The following is a 17,034-nucleotide window of genomic DNA, read 5'->3' as shown; positions in this document are numbered from 1 at the left end:
CTGGGAACACAAACAGGCCGATGATGTGGGTCAAACTAACGACGTCGGCCTTTAAAAGCGGTGAGCTTGTGTTGTTGTTTGTAGGTAGATATGCGTGGAGAAGGAATCCGGTCTAATTAGTCCCAGACAGCCTCGACAAACGCTCAAACTATTTTAATTGGCTGGCTGTGGAGGGGGGAGAAAGAGCAACAGATTTCTCTGGAAGGGAGAGCGCCGATGATTCACCAGTCTATTTCTTTGGTCCTCCGTCATTCTGATAAATGAAAGTTGAATAGTAGGGTGAAAGGGTGAAAGGAATAGTTGCATTAATGAGGGTTAAAAGGAGCAGTAATCGCTCCTCTAGTGTTTGTGTGTTGCTGCTCAGGGCAGGTTCACAAACAGATGCCTGCCTGTAAATAAATGAACAGGACAAAGAAACAAACGGGAACACCTTATTGGATGGATTACCATGAACTTTTGTAAAAACATTGATGTTCCCCAAAGGATGAATCATAAAACCTTTGTCAATCCCCTGACTTTTCATCTAGTGCCACCATGACGTTGACATTTGTGGTTTTGAGTGAAATGTCAAATCAACTGTTCGGCGAATCGCCATGAAATTTGGGGGTCCCCTCTGGATGAACTGTTCTAAATTTGATGATTTTTCACCTAGCACCGCCATGAGATCAAAGCAGCATCAACGTGCTCATTAAATATCATAAAAAGCAGTCTACCTATGTATATGTAATATACTGTATTTTTAGGGGACATTTTTGTGTAAGCATTACCACCGCAATAAGGCTAATGTACGGTTCAACCTCTGGGGAGGATGAACATTCACAGGAACCCAACTAGCAATACAGCTAACAAAAGGAGGGGTCATGTTGAATGAACAAAATGGTCAGAGATCCCCCCCACCCCCCCAAGGAGCATGACACAGGTCAGTAAATACCACAGTACTGTGTCCATTTAGACTTTAAAATCTTAACATTTTTGCATGAGGGTGACAAACCATGACTATATACAACTAATTATATGGCAACTGAGCCACTGGATATACAATGTAATAAAAAAAAATAAAAAAAAGCAAGAAAAGGGTTCATCCTCTGGGGATCATAAACATGCTCAGTATAATTCACGGCAACATGAAGACCGGATGTAGTTTTAAAAAATAAATAAAAAAGGCTGACAGTAATGCTGTAATAAAGTAAAAACTAAACTTAATTAAATAAATTTCTCTCACACACACGCAAATAGAAACAGGACAATGGCATATAAATAAACTGCTAAACAGATTTATTTCCCAGGACTTTGCATAGTAAACAATATAGAGGAAGAGCACAACTGTGTAGGCGTACAATATAACACCCCTGATAACACTGCTGATGTCACACACACACACACACACACACACACACACTTTTGAGGTATAGACAAACACATCAGGGTAGAACTAATACTTCATATCAGATAAATAAAAAATAGTTTGAAATTTTAAGCCAAACATGTTACCTCAGACACTCATACATAAAATGGGTTCTGTATTGCACTTCTGTTTACTGAATAGCGTCCATCACTGAAATGAATGGATGCTTTTTGACAACTATTTCTCTCATTAGAGGCAATGCGTACAGCTGTTGAGAAAACATGCAAGGTTAAATTCATAAGCATTAGCAACCTTCAACCCAAATTATGACAGGTGTTTAGGGAAACCTTCTCTAGGGAGTCTAAATATACATTAAAATGTGTATAAATTAACTATTCTGATGATTGGCAGAAGCTTGCTGGCCATTTGCAATGCCTAACTCCAGTGCAAAACATTTCTCTATCCAATAAACTAAACAGGGATGGGTTGGATATGAGACACAAACTCATGGAATGAAAGAAACTGGGAAGGGCCAGCTCCATTTCAAAATAACAGAGTTGTATATGGAAAAAAAGCGGAGATCCTGAAAATCAAAAGATCCCCGATGAGAAAGCCTTAAACATTCCTGTACAAACTGCTTTAAAAGCAAAAAGGAAGAAAAGACTCAAAGGACAAGAATGACAATTCTGAAGGAAAAAAAAAGGTTCCACATCTAAAAACTAAAGATCATTTTAAATTAAACTTGAGAATCTATGATAAACAATGTTTAGTGAAGTCTATAAAAACAGTTAACATGACAAGAAACACCTCAAGCAAGGATATCTAAGCACTGCTCCCAATGTTATCATTCATATAAATTAAGAAATCTATAATCTAAATATTCCCATATTGACCAGTGATCATAGAATTATTTCTCCCAAAATGCAACACACATACACACACACTTCCAAAGCAATAGAGAAGACAGGAGGGGGAAAAGAAAATGGGTAGATAGAAAATCTGACCGTTACAAATTATCACAGATGTTACTCAAAAACTTTTTCCCAAAAAAAACCTTGCTTAATAAAACCATATTATATTTGAACACAGTAATCAATGTGAACTGAACTGTCGACTTTCCTTCATCTTATTCAGCGGTCACCACACACACACACCCCCACACACACACACACACACACACACACACACACACACACACACACACACACACACACACACACACACACACACACACACACACACACACACACACACACACACACACACACACACACACACACACACACACACACACACACACACACAGAAGTCTTCCAGTCTGCATTATCTCTCCCATTACTACATACAGTACATGAGACACGGCAGGAATGACTAAAACTAAAACGAGAACGAGTTAACGGCCGCAACGAGGAGTGAATTCTCGAGATCTCTAAGTATCAGTGCAGTATCAGTGCAGCGGAACAATGACTGCGGCTTCTAGAATGGGGACAACCTGTATGGTTGGTTTAGTTCCTGATGCTGAAAGCTTTGGTCTTCTTGATGTTGAGAAGTGGAGGTTTAATCTTTGGTTTGTTGTTAGTGCCGTCTGAGGAGGGGAGCCGACGACTGTAGATGTCTGGGTACTGCTTCTGAAACTGAAGCAAAGACAATTAAACTCATGACTGAGTGATTGACCTTCCGTGTCCACATGTAGCTACATAATATAAAAAGGTTTGTTGTCTACCCATATGTCCTCCGTTTTGGAGTATGGTAAGCTTGGAAAAGTTAAAAGGTGCAGTAGGTAAGACTTATAAAACTAACGTTCTGTCATATTTGCTGAAACTTACCCTATGGTCCAGTAGAACTACATGAAGCAGGTAATAAAAAAAAAAAAAAATCTGACTCCTCTGGCACCACCTACAGCCTGTAGTGCGATTTGCAAAAATCCACCGCTCCCTGTCCAGATGCACCAATCAGGGCCAAGGGAGGGAGGGGGGGCTCTAACTGCATGTCAATCACTGCTCATGCACACGCATTCATTCTCCCTTGTGGGGGGGAGGGGCTTAGGAAACCGTTTCGAGCTTTAGTGGAAAGGGGGGAGGGACTGAGAAGTTGTTGATGTTCACATTTTTTGGCTAAGTCCTGGATCTTTGCAATCCTGCCTATGGCACCTTTAAGGGACCTCAGTGAGAACTATAGTCCAAAGCGTCTGGTTTACCCTGGTTTTGTTACCTGCTTCAGTTTCTTGCGTCTGTCCTTCTCACTCATGTTTTGGTCGGCCAGCAGCATCTCCAGCAACTCCTCCATGGCCTTCTGGGAAGAGGCCAGCTTTTGCTGTTCAAACTCGGCGCCGCTAATTTGACGGCAGAACGCGTACATGGGCATTGGAACGCAAACTGGATTGCCGCCATCGACATTGGAAACACCATCGATGGGGACCTGGGGTCAGGAGAGCAAGAAAAAAAACATGCGTATGTCTGTGTGTCTCTGATTTACTCGATCAAAGTAGATGAAGCCGAAATCCCACTTTGCTCACAACTTTTGATTGAGCTATTTAAAAGGAACACGCAGACTTATTGGGAATTTAGCTTATTCACCGTAACCCCCAGAATAAGTCGATACATACCCTTCTCATCTCCGTGCGTGCTGTAACGCTGTCTGACGTCTCCGGCATTAGCTTAGCCTAGCACAGTTCCTGCAGGTAACTGGTTCCAACTAGCCTACTGCTCCGAATTGTGACAAAATAACGCCAACATGTTCCTATTTACATGTTGTGATTTGTAGAGTCACAGCGTCTACAAAAAACAACATAACATGAGACACAGCCATCTTCTAACCGTAAACAAACCGGGAACTATATTCTCAGACAGGCTTGCTGCAAAGCATATCACTCCGCCCAAGTACTATATTCTTCCGCCTGAGAATATAGTTCCCGGTTTGTTTACGGTTAGAAGATGGCTGTGTCTCATGTTACGTTGTTTTTTGTACACGCTCTGACTCTACAAATCACAACATGTAAATAGGAACATGTTGGCGTTATTTTGTCACTTATTGGGAGCAGTAGGATTACTGGAACCATTCACCTGCATGTTCTGTTATGGGCTGATGCCGCTGGAGCCGTCAGACAGCCTTACAGCACGCACGGAGATGAGAAGGGTATGTATGGACTTGTCTAACTCTGGGGGTTACGGTGAATAAGCTAAATTCCCAATAAGTCGGCGTGTTCCTTTAAGGCTTTCAATCACTGGCCTTTTTCATATTGTTGACAAATGAGGCGGTCTGCTTCTGACATACTTTGAACTACATATTTACACATTTTACACATCCACATTTTTATAACACTAGGTTTATGAAACCATCTCAAAATGACTTTGATAAACTACACACGGACGTTTCACTGTGTCGATGGGGTGTCAGGCTTGAAATGCAGTTTATATATATATATATATATATATATATATATATATATATATATATATATATATATATATATATATATATATATATATATATATTTGTAAAGGGGGAGTTGAAGCAAGTTTAATGACTTGTTATTTACTACTTCGTAATCCTTAAGTATCTATTACTGTTTATGTTTAACACATTTAAAAAAAAAAAGAAAAAAGACAATTCTGAACAACAAGCAGTTCAAATATTGGCCATACAAAAGTGCAGTACAAGTGATATAACACAGCAAAATAGTAATAGTATCTATTACTGTTTTAACCAGATTTTTGTTTTTGCATTTAGGTTTGCATACCGTCTGGGGCCTACTTAAACCATACCACTTTATACTGTATATATGTAGGAGGTCAGAACAATACTGTATATTTTACTGTACATGTATAATTAAAAATTTAGCTGAGGCGTCTTTCTACAAATAAACTGTACATTGTATTACATAGTCTATGACTGCATGACTTATTTGCGTATGTGGTTTTCTATTTGTCCCTATGTCCCCAGGGTGCACTATGCTGTGTACCTGTACAGTGCGCAGGTACTGTATATGGTCATTGATAGCACTGAGAAGGTACTCTGGGACCGAGAGGATGCTGTGTTGATGGTCCATTAGAAATGACACCAGTCTGGTAGCTAACAGTTCGTCCAAATCACACTCCTCGGCGCTGCCCAGGACACAGCCGGAAAACGTGTGAACCATCTGGAAGGAGAACCACAAAAACAGATAGAGAAACGGGTAAATAAAGACAAGCAGTAAAAAAAAAAAAAAAACAGCCACTAAGACACAAATAAATAAATGTAAAGAAGGAAAAAAAACATTTTTGTACACTTTTTGTCGCATTTTTGTTGACATGAAGCCCTACAAAAGTCATCAAAAGAGTTCCTTAGCCATCATAGTTTTTTAACAACCTGTTTTACAGCCTGAATATGAAAACGCTCTGCTTCTGTGGTCTCAGAGTCGGCAAATCTGCCATATTCTGCTTTGAATGACAGGTAATTGCAGTTTAAAAAACACTTACCTGTGTTTTTGGTTTGGCGCACAACTAGGCGGGCCAAAATGTAGGCTATTGTGAACCCAAAATGATATACGAGCCGGATCTAAATCTGCAAGGGGCCGGATTTGGTCCGCGGGCCTTGAGTTTGACACGTGTTCTAGAGGAAAGATCACCACATCATCATCAGTTTTGTGCCTCACCAGTGTCCGCGTGCCGATGGCGGGGTGGAGGCGGGGCATGTCCACGTTCTGGCTGATGCGCGACATCATCCTCATAAGGAGCTGCAACTTCCTGCGGGAGTTGGGGGGGAGGAGGAGGGTGCAAAGCTGCAGGGCCTCGATGGCCACACGCTCACACTGAGGCTGGAGAAGGCCTATACACAGACACACACACACGGTCATACAGTGATAATGACGGAGACTGGGGAAGTTTGTAGCGCAATCAGTACAGAAACACACAGCAGTAGAATCACGAGTTGTGGCCACATTCATCCATCACTGCTACATCACATTCAGTAGATCAGACAAATGAATGGACGGACGGATGGATGGGAGACAGGATTAATCAACTACAGCTACAGTGTAAGATGAGTCAGGGAAGAGTGATAAATATAACATTGTATGTGTAATATGTAAAAGCATACACCCCTGTTCATAGCCCTGATCCAGGACTGTACCATGTGCATCATGTTCCTGCATGGATATCTCCTGGAACTTGGACATTTCAGTCACAGTCGCTCATAAAATTTGCTATGGGAAGAATGTTGATTATTGCGATATTCCACGCAACCTACTAGGGCTGAATCTCACGTCTCTTATTTGATAGCTCCTCGCTTGAACCCGGAAGTCGTTCTGGCCCCTCCTTCCTACCCCGAGGAGCGAGGAGCGAGGAAGGATCTGCGAGGATACATGAGAGCAGCCTTCCCGGAAGCCAAAGCAGACAAAAGTCGTTGCTAACGCTACCCATAGAGCTGACGAATTCACGCGACGCTTCAGAGGAAAGGACATCTCACCCCTCTAAAACACATTTCATCGTTTCCTCTCTTCCCGTGCGATTTCCTCGCGTCCCTCCCATGCTTCCTCGGTGGGTTTGACTAAGACGCGAGAAAGGGAAGGAAGTAAAAGGAAACGTGGATGCAATTTAACGACATGAGACGTACCTTAGGACGGCTGTCCTTCCTCCCTTACCATGTTGCTGCTCTGTCGAGGAACACTCAGTGCTGCTAGTCGTGGCTGGGAGGCACGTTGCAGAGATACTAATGATTAATATGGTAATCTCATTCATACATCTTCCTGTCACTGGTGCTCTACAGTTGGTGAACAAGGATTCTTTCTTCTTTGATTTCACACAGTTTGTATTGACTTTAATGAAAGACAAGAAAAAGAAGCTTGTCTCCTATCCATTGAGTTTGTATTTTCAATGCTCTACCTTTAACAAATTGTATGGGTAAATTGGTAACTGAAATGCCCAAGTGCCAGAAAATATTGATAAAAGGACTGAGATATAAAGCTGCAAAGTGTGTTGCATAAATCAAAAGCAGCAGAGATGAAATAACAAAACATGCCAAAAGCAAGCAACATATAAAGTGTTGCGTACCTTAAAGTATTTAATCTAAGGCTTAAGTTGCACATGAGCTCTATGTATGTTGAACCAGTGCTCTCTTTGGCCAACGTATTTACTGAAACCGTAGAAATGTTATAACACCAATACGTGAAGTCATTTTCTGCACCTCTTCGACTCACATCTCGACTTCGACTTTTTTAGAGTTCAACAGAAGTTGTATTTCTGAGTTAAAACCTTACACACCAACAGTGGTTAGATGGTTAGATGTAGTTAGTTTGATTAGAGATCAACAGACAAGCAGACACACAGACAGGTATTAGGTGAGAGGGTCTTACTGTGCTCAGGTTTGGGTTGGGGGGGCTGGGAGATGCTGGCGGGCACACGGACAGGCGGAGCGAACAGTGAAACAGGCTTCGACACATCCAGAGAGCTGAGGCAGCGCCGGGCGACAGCAGGTGCAGGGAGCGTCCAAAGATCAGAGGTACTGGAGGCGGGTCTGGGCCCACTAGGTCCTGTAGGAGCATGGGGCCCGTGTACTTTGGCCAAAGCGCATGAAGGGAAGGGGGCGAAAGGATGATAGGAGGAAAAGGAGGGATGATAGGAGGGCAACGAGGGAGGACGTGAAGCGGAGGAGGAGTGATGCTGCTCTGCAGGAGTGTTGACGTTGAGGCAGCTGGCTGCTCGGCCCTGCCACTTGGTCTCCTTGTCTTCTTCCTCCCTGGTTTCTACGACTATGTCCAGACAGCTACCTACGCTGTGCGGCCGCAAGGAGCGGCTGTACCTTCTGGTTGGACCTCCTGGAGCCTTTTCACAAGTTAAGGGGGTTGCTTTGGACGCAGATTTAGAGTCGGCATGACTGTGGGGGGTTGTGATGACAGGGCCGTCATCCTGGCACCTGTTGCTATAGGCGCAGGATGCCAGGCTGTCATTGGACAGGAACAGCACTTGCCTGGTGAGCGGGGCAGAGTCATCTAGGATGGTTTCCAGTGAGCAGCTCCTGGTTCGAGGCCTCGTGGAACCAACTGTACTCAGACTCACGCAGCTGCCACCTAACCGACCGTCACCCGCGCCGGCAGTGCCTCCTTCCAGCGCCGCCAGCCGCGACTGAAGCTTCCCGCCAATCACCTCGCTCATTGGCGACTCCGTCTCGTCGCACGTCCCCTGTCTGAGCAGCGACAGGAGGAGGCATTCTGTGGAGCGGAAAGAAGCCTTGGCTGGAGGCGGGACTGAGGGGAGGTCCGGCTTCTTGCGCTTCCCGCGCTGGGGTATTGCGGGCGCTGCGACGTACCCGCAAAACACTGAGAGCGGATGCAGAGAAAGGGAGAGCCGAGCGGAGCAGGCAGAGCGTCAGTGCAAGCAGACAGTGAAGGGGAGGGAGAGGGTTTGGTTAGTTCAAACCTTTACGGTGCATACATAACCATCAGGTAGTCAGAGACAACACAGAACAGGCATAGACACAGAGTACAGCTGCTCGGCTCGCCGTTGGGACTCCACAGACATAAGTAACAACCAGAACCTCTGTTAGCAGTCAAAAGGCACGGTTAGAGGTCCGAGCACGCAACCACATAGTGGAAACAGCGTGACAACCCAACCGAGTGAAGACCCTGCAGACACTCCCGTCAGTTCGACCATCATCAGTGTAACACGACAGCACCCACTAACAACAGCACCCACTAAAACTAAAGCCTCTTAAAAGCACTCCCATTTAACTGCTGTTTCATGGTCAGGCAAAAAGCCTCATGGAATGAGTCCACAGTACATACCCAGGACGTTGATAAATAGTTCATACAGTTCGTATGTGAGTACTGGCTGCGGAAGGCTGTAGAAGTAATCAGACACTGTTTTGAAGACGTCCCTCTCAAAGCCGGGATAGGACGGCTGCGCGCTGTCGTACTTCGGCCCTGGAAATAAACAGCGCGTTACTGCAGCTACCATGAGAGTGAAGGCTATTTCAAATCTCCCAACACAAACCTATTTATGAGTTTTAACCCTTGTGTTTACTTCGGGTCAAATTGACCCGTTTTCAATTTTTGTTTTATATCAGAAAATATGGGACGTAGAAATAAGCGCTGAAAATGTGTAGAAGAAAAATGTAACAATTTAAAACGTTGGAAAAAGCAAAAACAAACTGTGAAATAAAAGCATCAAAAATGTCAAAAGGTTGACGGGAAGACAACACAAGGGTTAAAAAATTGAAATAGAATTTTAAACATCCACACACATTTTTTTAATTGTTAATGTGACTGAATGTTGACTGAGAAAGTCAAAATGTAGTTAAAGTTTAAAAAAAATGATGCATTTAAGTTGTTATCCACCCCCATGCAGCACAGGAGGCCTGGTGTCTGAGCAACTTGTTGCTACTCACAGTTGGCCAGGCTCTTCATGGCAGACAACACCCAGTGTGGAAGGTCATCTAGAGAAATGATTAACAGGTTAGAATGGTTGATAGTTACAGTAAATTGTACTGTTTGTGGGTTGTATCACCTAAAACAACAGAATCCTAATAGTTTACGTCATGTTGTCGATGCTCATATTTTAGTGGACTACAGTTATAAAGTGAGCAGTATACATGGTAAAGAAAAGAGAATCTAAGTATCCAGTGAAAGAAGTGTTCAATGAGAGGGGCTGAATAGAGTTTATCAGTGTTTTAAGGCCCCAACGTCTCCTTCCAGGCAACGCTGCCTGGAAGGCACTAGGATTAGGCAATGGTTACGGTTAGGTGCCTTGAAGTCAACGGTCGCAGCGCTGCCTTGAAGTCGATTAGGCAGTGGTTATGGTTAGGGTTAGGTGCCTTGAGGGGGGAGAGTGTCACTGAAACGGCCCATTTGTGTGACGTCGTTGTGTTCTTTAGCCCCCCCAATGTAGCACAAGTAGACTTCATATATCACCGCTACTGTTTTCCGTTAGATCGTTTATAGATCTCGACGTTTCCGACCTCACTTGAAGGCAGCTTCATTTCGAGGAGAAAGAGAGAAAGAAAAAGGGACGAGCGAGACGGAGCGTCCGTGCTTTGTTGTTTGGCAAACGTTACACAAACTCCTCGGCAGTTCAGTGCTCGCGTTTTGTGTTTTAAAACGTTCTTGTGGCAGCGATAGAGGCAGTCATGTTTCCTTTTCACGGTTCAGGACTCTCACACTGCCTCAAAACTGACAAGTCTGATCACCGGTTACATGATTGGCCACCGCAGCGCGACGTCGAGTTGCGTTTCCCCAAAAGTTGAGTCGCTCTCAACTTTTCGCCACCCCCTGCCACAGCCTAAACGCACTACCTGCTCATTCAAAATGAATGGGCAGACCTGCGTTTTCGCCGCTAGCGGTCTAACGGCCGACGCAGGCTGTGCGATTGCAGCTTTACGCTTTCTATCGATAAACATTGTTTGTTGATGTATAAACCTACTGGTCTTGTCGTCCAGTGTGACCACTCCATGCTTGTTGACTTTGGTCATATTATGGATGATGTTCTGTGGGTTTACATAACGTTGGTCTAAGACCTCATCAAGAGATGCAACGCCCAGAATCCTCTGCAGGCTGAAACACAACACACAAAGTTTAGTCACACACAAAAATCTTCCTCACTTTCTGGTCTCAGATTCTTTGTCCGTACTTATTCTACAGGTTCTTCAAATAAAAAGGAAACATTGCTTTGTAACAAACTTGTAATGTCTATGACATCAACAAGTAAAGTCTTTTTCCCCCCCTTCAGTTGAAATGTGTGCATTCGTACTGGGTCAGGGTGATGTCTCTCCAGATCTCCTGTTCATCATCCACCGTCAGCTCTCGTCTCGGCACCTGCTGCTCTCCTATTGGCTCGTTCTCTCCCTCTGCTTGGAGGGCAGGATCTACATTTTCCTAGAAAAGGCACAAACGGAGCATAAATCACCATCACACATTTAGACCGTTCTTCAGACGGTGACTGTGTTTTAAGTATAGGTTGTACATAAAATACTGTAGATACAATAATCTTTGTCTAGTCTAGCTTACCTGTGTCTCCTTCTCAAGCTGCTTCTTGATATTCCTAAACCTGAAGAAACTCTCCTTGTCCCTGAATGAAGATTTTTTCTTAATAGAGCCAGGGGCCGAGGCTGGACAGGGAATGGGCTTCAGAGGGGAAGTGGAGGGGAATCTGGGAGAAAATGGAGTGCGTAATTTTGCATGCGGAAGCACATACATTTTTACATACATTTCACAGTGCCTTTTTGAATAATTAAAAAAGCAAGTTTCTCCAAAACGCTGCCTACCTGTACAGAGTGTTGTTGTCCTCCAAATCCTCTGTGCCCCAGCGACCCTTCACATCTTCGATCACGTGGTTCTTCAGAAACTTCTTCAGGAGCTGCACCGTCTGCTGCCTGGTGACATCAGGGCCAAAATTGTTGTTGCTACGGAGCAGCTGGTGCATCCAATCCACAGCGGCCGAGGCGGTGAAGCAGGCGGCGTGGTGCCGGAAGTTCTGGCGGTGTTTCCTGACGGGCATACCAGCCCGAAACAAACGAGTCACCTCATTCCACTGAAACAAGAGAGGAGGAGTTTAGTACAAACCAAACTGTCCATGCACAGTAGAACAATTTTATTTTATTACTGTGTCCTGAGGGACATTCCTGACAGCATCGACCCGAGGACCACTGAAGAAGTATTGGTGCAGTTTGATAAGAGGTTTACAAACCTTTCGGGCTTGGACACCAGATAATTATGTTCTGTCTCGAGCATCGTTCTGAGACAAACTTAACAAAATTCTCCACAGTTGAGACCAACAATAGTGAGAACCAAGTCGTGCTGAAAGATTAGTGGTCCTAAAGGATCAAAACTCCAGCAACACTTGTAGTATAAAACGGTAGGATCAACAGTTTTGGCTTGTGGTCTTCTTCGACGTCATCCAGAGGGCCACAGGTCAAACACTGTAGGGTTAACTGTAAAGTATGTCTCTGTATTACAAGTGTTGCTAGCCTGCTGGAATTTTTGACCACTTACGACTATTTCCCACCTCCATGTAAGTGCACCTCCCCTTGTAAGTGTAACTTACTCCAGCAATAAATCTTTTCTGATTCATGCACATTGGAAGAAAGTGAAGTTGACTTTCTTTGAGTCATCAATTTTAGTGAGATAAAAACAAGCTATTAGGAGACATCAACTTGTTTTCCAACTTGGACATTTTTCCAAATTTTTTCAGCTTTCATCTGACAAACTATAAGATTGATGGGGAAAAAAAGATCAACAATGAAAATCATTGTTAGTTGAAGCCCTAGAACCAAGTCACATCTAGACCTTATCCATATCACCCATGCCTCAGTTCACATTCGGCTCAATGTTCAGTATCCAGCGTTAGCTAGCTAGCTAGCTGTTTGGCTTTTATTGGTTAAGAGTGAAGTTGTGTCAAAACAAGTCACGTTGTACTTTGTACAAAAAAGGGCAATTGAAATGATCTGACAGGGCAGCTCGACGAGGATTGAATAGGTTAGTTTTTAAATACAGCGGATACAAATAATAGATTAATTGACTAATATTAACTGTTAAAAATTTTGATAACGATTGATACGAGTAAAGTAGCTACATTATTGTAGGCAAGTTATCTGATTCCACCATTTCAATTGTGAATATTTGCTGGTTTTCCTAATCTTCTATTGTAACGTAACGTTAAAATTAAGCTAAATTAGTTAAACAGACATGTTATAACCATAGAACGTTACACCAAAATATTAGCTAATCGATTAGCTAACCTTCAGAGAATATTTGGTACATTCATGGGAATTAAAATAGTCGTGTATAACTTAGCTAAGTTGCAACAACAGTTTCGAGGAAAAAGCATAGCCACGTATTTAACAAGTTAACGTTAACATTAGCTAGCTAGCTGGATTGACGTTAATGTTAGTTGCTAAGTAGAAATTCGTGAAAGACCATAAATCCGCGATAAACACTTGTGTATCACCGAAACAACAAACGGTAATTTTAAGTTCGATATTCTTTACAGTTAACGTTATAGCGTTGCCGTTGACGCTTTTTATCGAACGAGTTAACGTTCAAATTAGCAGGTAACGTTAGCTAACTTTAGGTTAGTTAACGTTACCTAACGTAGATAATGACCTTATCAGCCAATGTTAACTTACCAGTTTTGTGGCCCGGTACGGTCCAGGAGTGATAACATGAGAACTCATATTTATCACACAAAACGTTTGTCTTCATCCGATATGACAAGAGGTACAAATATCCATTACTCAGGGAAGGAATTAACCGATGTTTTGCTACCATATAATGAATGGCAGCATTGAAGATACACACAGCTCTGCCTGGCTGCTCTCCGTCTGTTCAAAATTACGAGCCGTGTTTTTCTGGCACGGGATTGGACGGCGCGCGGGTCACGTGGTCAGCCTCGAACTGAAGAGGGTGTTCGACCGTGAAGGCAGCACAATTTAGCTTTTAAAACGATCTGATTCATCCTGTCTACGATAAAGATATTGTTTCACTGATGACGAGACCTGAGACCACCCTTCTGTCCTCCACAAAAACGTTATTCCACGTTTGCTGTTCTCTTTTTTTATTGTAATTTCTCCACTGGGGATCAATAAACAGTATAAATTATTTGCCTAAAGGAACAGTCAAAGAGCTGCAGTGTCAGCAATGTTAGTGTATGGAGACGATTCTATTGCATTCAATGACACAAACACACTGGGAATTTACATTAGCATGTCTTCAAAGGCCTTTTGTGGTGATTATACCATGGATTATACTGATCAGTTAAAAGCGGAAAGAGAGGTGGGGGTAACCAAAAAAAGTAAGATGGCTGGTGTAGAAAAATACTGAAACTGCTTTAAATTTCCTCCATACTTGTTTTAAGACATATGACCTTGTTAAACAAATGTTAAAATTACATCTACTCCTTTCTCATTTTGAGTCTATTAACATGCAAATATTGTTACTTTCAAAAGTGTAACTGCTGAACACACACAATGTCTCCTACTTTACATAAAAGTGAAGACTTTAAGTTTCCATATTACAGTTGCGTAGAATGCATATTGTGCTAGGATTGTGACAACATGTCACAAATTATGCTCGTGCTGACACGTCTTCAGTTCAGATTTAAGGTGCGGAGAGCGCATGCAGAGAAAATGTCTCTCTTCAGCAGATAAATATGAAAACAGGCTTCTACAATCAAACTCTGCACATTCAATGCATAGTGACGCTCAAACATTCAAGTGAAGTAACAGCAAAACATATTTTTAAGAGAGGGGCAGCAGTGGTACTACTAATAAAGACTAATGGAAAAACACAATAACCAAAACAGGAATTACACAGATACAAGATGAGGAGCATATAGTAGTTACGGAGAGACATGAATAACATGCAACTTGTGAGGCCTTTGAAAAATATAAAGTGCCAAAGTGCAGTAGATGTGTCTCATATAGTGCACGGACCTGTTGTTTGGCCTTTTCTGTGCAAAGGCATGTCGACAGCTGATAGAGTGACTGAGTGATGATATAATTTTCTGTATTTTTGTGCTATTTTAATCACATTTGTTTGTTCAAGATGTACTATGAGTCATGATTTAGTGGGTTTTAGACCAGTTGCGTCACTGCACTTACAGAGTGGATGTAGGTGACATGCAACATAAGACCTTTTAAAATTGCTGTGGAATCTTATGTATACTTTGACAATCATTTAAACCGAAAAGTGCAACAAAAAAACTGCTACTCTCCTGGAAGACATTGTGAAACATTGTTATTCTTTATCAACTCTTCATTTTTTTAGTAATTCAATCATTATTTTTTATAATGTCCCAGATTTATGTCCTGTGTATATCATTTCCTTATTCTGTTTATTTCAATAAAGTTGATTTAAAAAAAATAAACAACCAACAAATGAATCGAGACGTTCTCGTTTGTAACCACTGGAAATAAACTCTTGAGGCAAAAAAACATTCTGAAATGCTGCTCTCTCAAAAGAGGTTGCTCTCAAATACTTTTAAAATATGAATCACCTCAAGATAAAGATGAATCACCTCAATATCAATAAAAAAAATATATTATATGTGATGCTTGAATGCAATAAAAGGCTCTGAAAGAGGATTATACATTTTGCACCAATACACTGCAGGGTCATACTGAACTCCTGAGCATGGCTGCCCCCAGCTGGTCTTCATGCGTACCAGTGGCAGAGTCATAACATAAAAAGGGCACCAGCAGTGTGTAGAAAGTTTTCTATCATGCATGGCAGCCTAAATGCCACTTTATCCCATTTTCTCCACTAAAAGGGCACTCTAGAGGGCACTTTATCACGTTGTATTTACCACAGGGGCAAACAAGGCACTTTTGTAGCATTTCTTTTGAAATAGAAAATTGATGATGATAAAAACTAACCTTAAACTTTGTATATAAATTAAAACACTCGTATAAATCAATCCATTAATTTAGCCATTAATTAACCTAATTTTTACATTTTTATTGAAAAATTCAGGTCGTCGCCAGCACCGACGAACACAGAGAACCAGAGAGAGAATGAAGATCATACTGGAGCTGCAAAAACTTCACCTTCATCAACCTGCAGAGGAACAAAGCTTACAGACCTCACACTGGAACACGTTTACACGGAAACATGTTCACATGGACAAGGTCTAATATTTCTGTGTGTGAGATTCAGCTTGTCCTCGAAGCTCTGATAGAAAGAGCTGTGCAATCTGAAAAGTGTGGATTCAAATCCCACCTGCCACAATAAAAGGTTTCTCTTAGTGTGAAAAGCATGTCTTGAATGAGTCAAACTACTGAACCAGGTTCAGTCTGTTTTACTTCCACCCCCTTATAACACACACACACACATACAGACACATGGCCTACTAAAATGAAGGTTTCCTCCACTGGGTCCAGTTATTATTATAAAAAGTTACATATATATATATATATATATATATATATATATATATATATATATATATATATATACCTTTTTGGTAGGTTTACTGTGCCTTTTGAGGTAGGCCTACTTGTAATAATCTAATCAACTAGCCTATATTTCAGAACTTATACTACTGTACTTACTTGGCAGACTAGTATTCTACAATTATTAACTTGTAAGATTATAGGCTACAACATCACTGGCAATAAAGCTACATTTCATATGCTGGTATTTTTCTTGCTAAGTAATTTGGCTTTGTAACCTAATTTAACAATCTTTGATGGCACATTTTTAACGTTAACTGTAAGTTGGTCATTGATGATCCCTCAAAAGACTGCCGTGACCCGGATTCGAACCGGGGTTGCTGCGGCCACAACGCAGAGTACTAACCACTATACGATCACGGCGAGCTATCCTCCAGGTGTAGATGCACTTTTTCACAGAAAGTCTTCTACTGCTGTAACAGAGCACTTTTTTTGTCAAACGTCTTTTAAAAAGGATATAACGTCACTAACGCAACAAAGAAGATTAAGTTAGCTATATTTTTACAATTATTATTTATGTCAAACATTTTTAGTTCATTTGATAACTAACCATAATAAGTAAAATACATATTAAAGCAAATAATATAATAAATTAGTAATTTGGCTTTAGTGGTGTCGAAATATATGAAGCAGCTTCGGTTTTTGGTTTCTCAGACTATGGGCGTGGCTTGCGGCAGTTTAAAAATGTTTTCGATAACTGATTGGTCGATAGCAAAGTATTCTTATGGATCAGATGTATTCTCTTTACCCATTGGACAAGACGCAGCCACCCT

The 17,034-nt window shown here is 41.9% G+C and overlaps 1 protein-coding gene and 1 non-coding gene across 3 annotated transcripts; both read right to left on the bottom strand.

Annotated features, from left to right (window-relative positions):
- Positions 1-1,252: 1,252 nt before the first annotated feature.
- depdc1a (DEP domain containing 1a) lies at positions 1,253-13,664 on the bottom strand. Of its 2 annotated transcripts, XM_039812217.1 has the most exons (12): positions 13,439-13,486; positions 11,579-11,844; positions 11,322-11,463; positions 11,065-11,189; positions 10,738-10,868; positions 9,707-9,754; positions 9,105-9,242; positions 7,677-8,639; positions 5,979-6,151; positions 5,307-5,483; positions 3,557-3,763; positions 1,253-2,979 (listed from the first exon to the last, which is right to left on the bottom strand). In XM_039812217.1, exons 1-12 carry the CDS (start codon positions 13,484-13,486, stop codon positions 2,851-2,853), a joined length of 2,547 nt encoding a protein of 848 aa, XP_039668151.1. In that variant the 3' UTR covers positions 1,253-2,850. The 2 variants fall into 2 exon arrangements, with proteins under 2 accessions (XP_039668151.1, XP_039668152.1); XM_039812218.1 differs by lacking the exon at positions 7,677-8,639 and having other exon boundaries at positions 13,439-13,664.
- A 2,888-nt stretch (positions 13,665-16,552) lies between these two features.
- Positions 16,553-16,624, bottom strand: trnah-gug. The gene has a single exon. It is a non-coding gene; the product is annotated as a tRNA-His (tRNA).
- Between the last annotated feature and the right edge of the window lie 410 nt (positions 16,625-17,034).

Source organism: Perca fluviatilis, chromosome 9 (genome assembly GCF_010015445.1).
Source record: "Perca fluviatilis chromosome 9, GENO_Pfluv_1.0, whole genome shotgun sequence".
NCBI classification, from domain to species: domain Eukaryota; kingdom Metazoa; phylum Chordata; class Actinopteri; order Perciformes; family Percidae; genus Perca; species Perca fluviatilis.
Note: the sequence above shows the minus strand (reverse complement) of the source record. Positions and strands in the feature narration are given on the sequence as shown.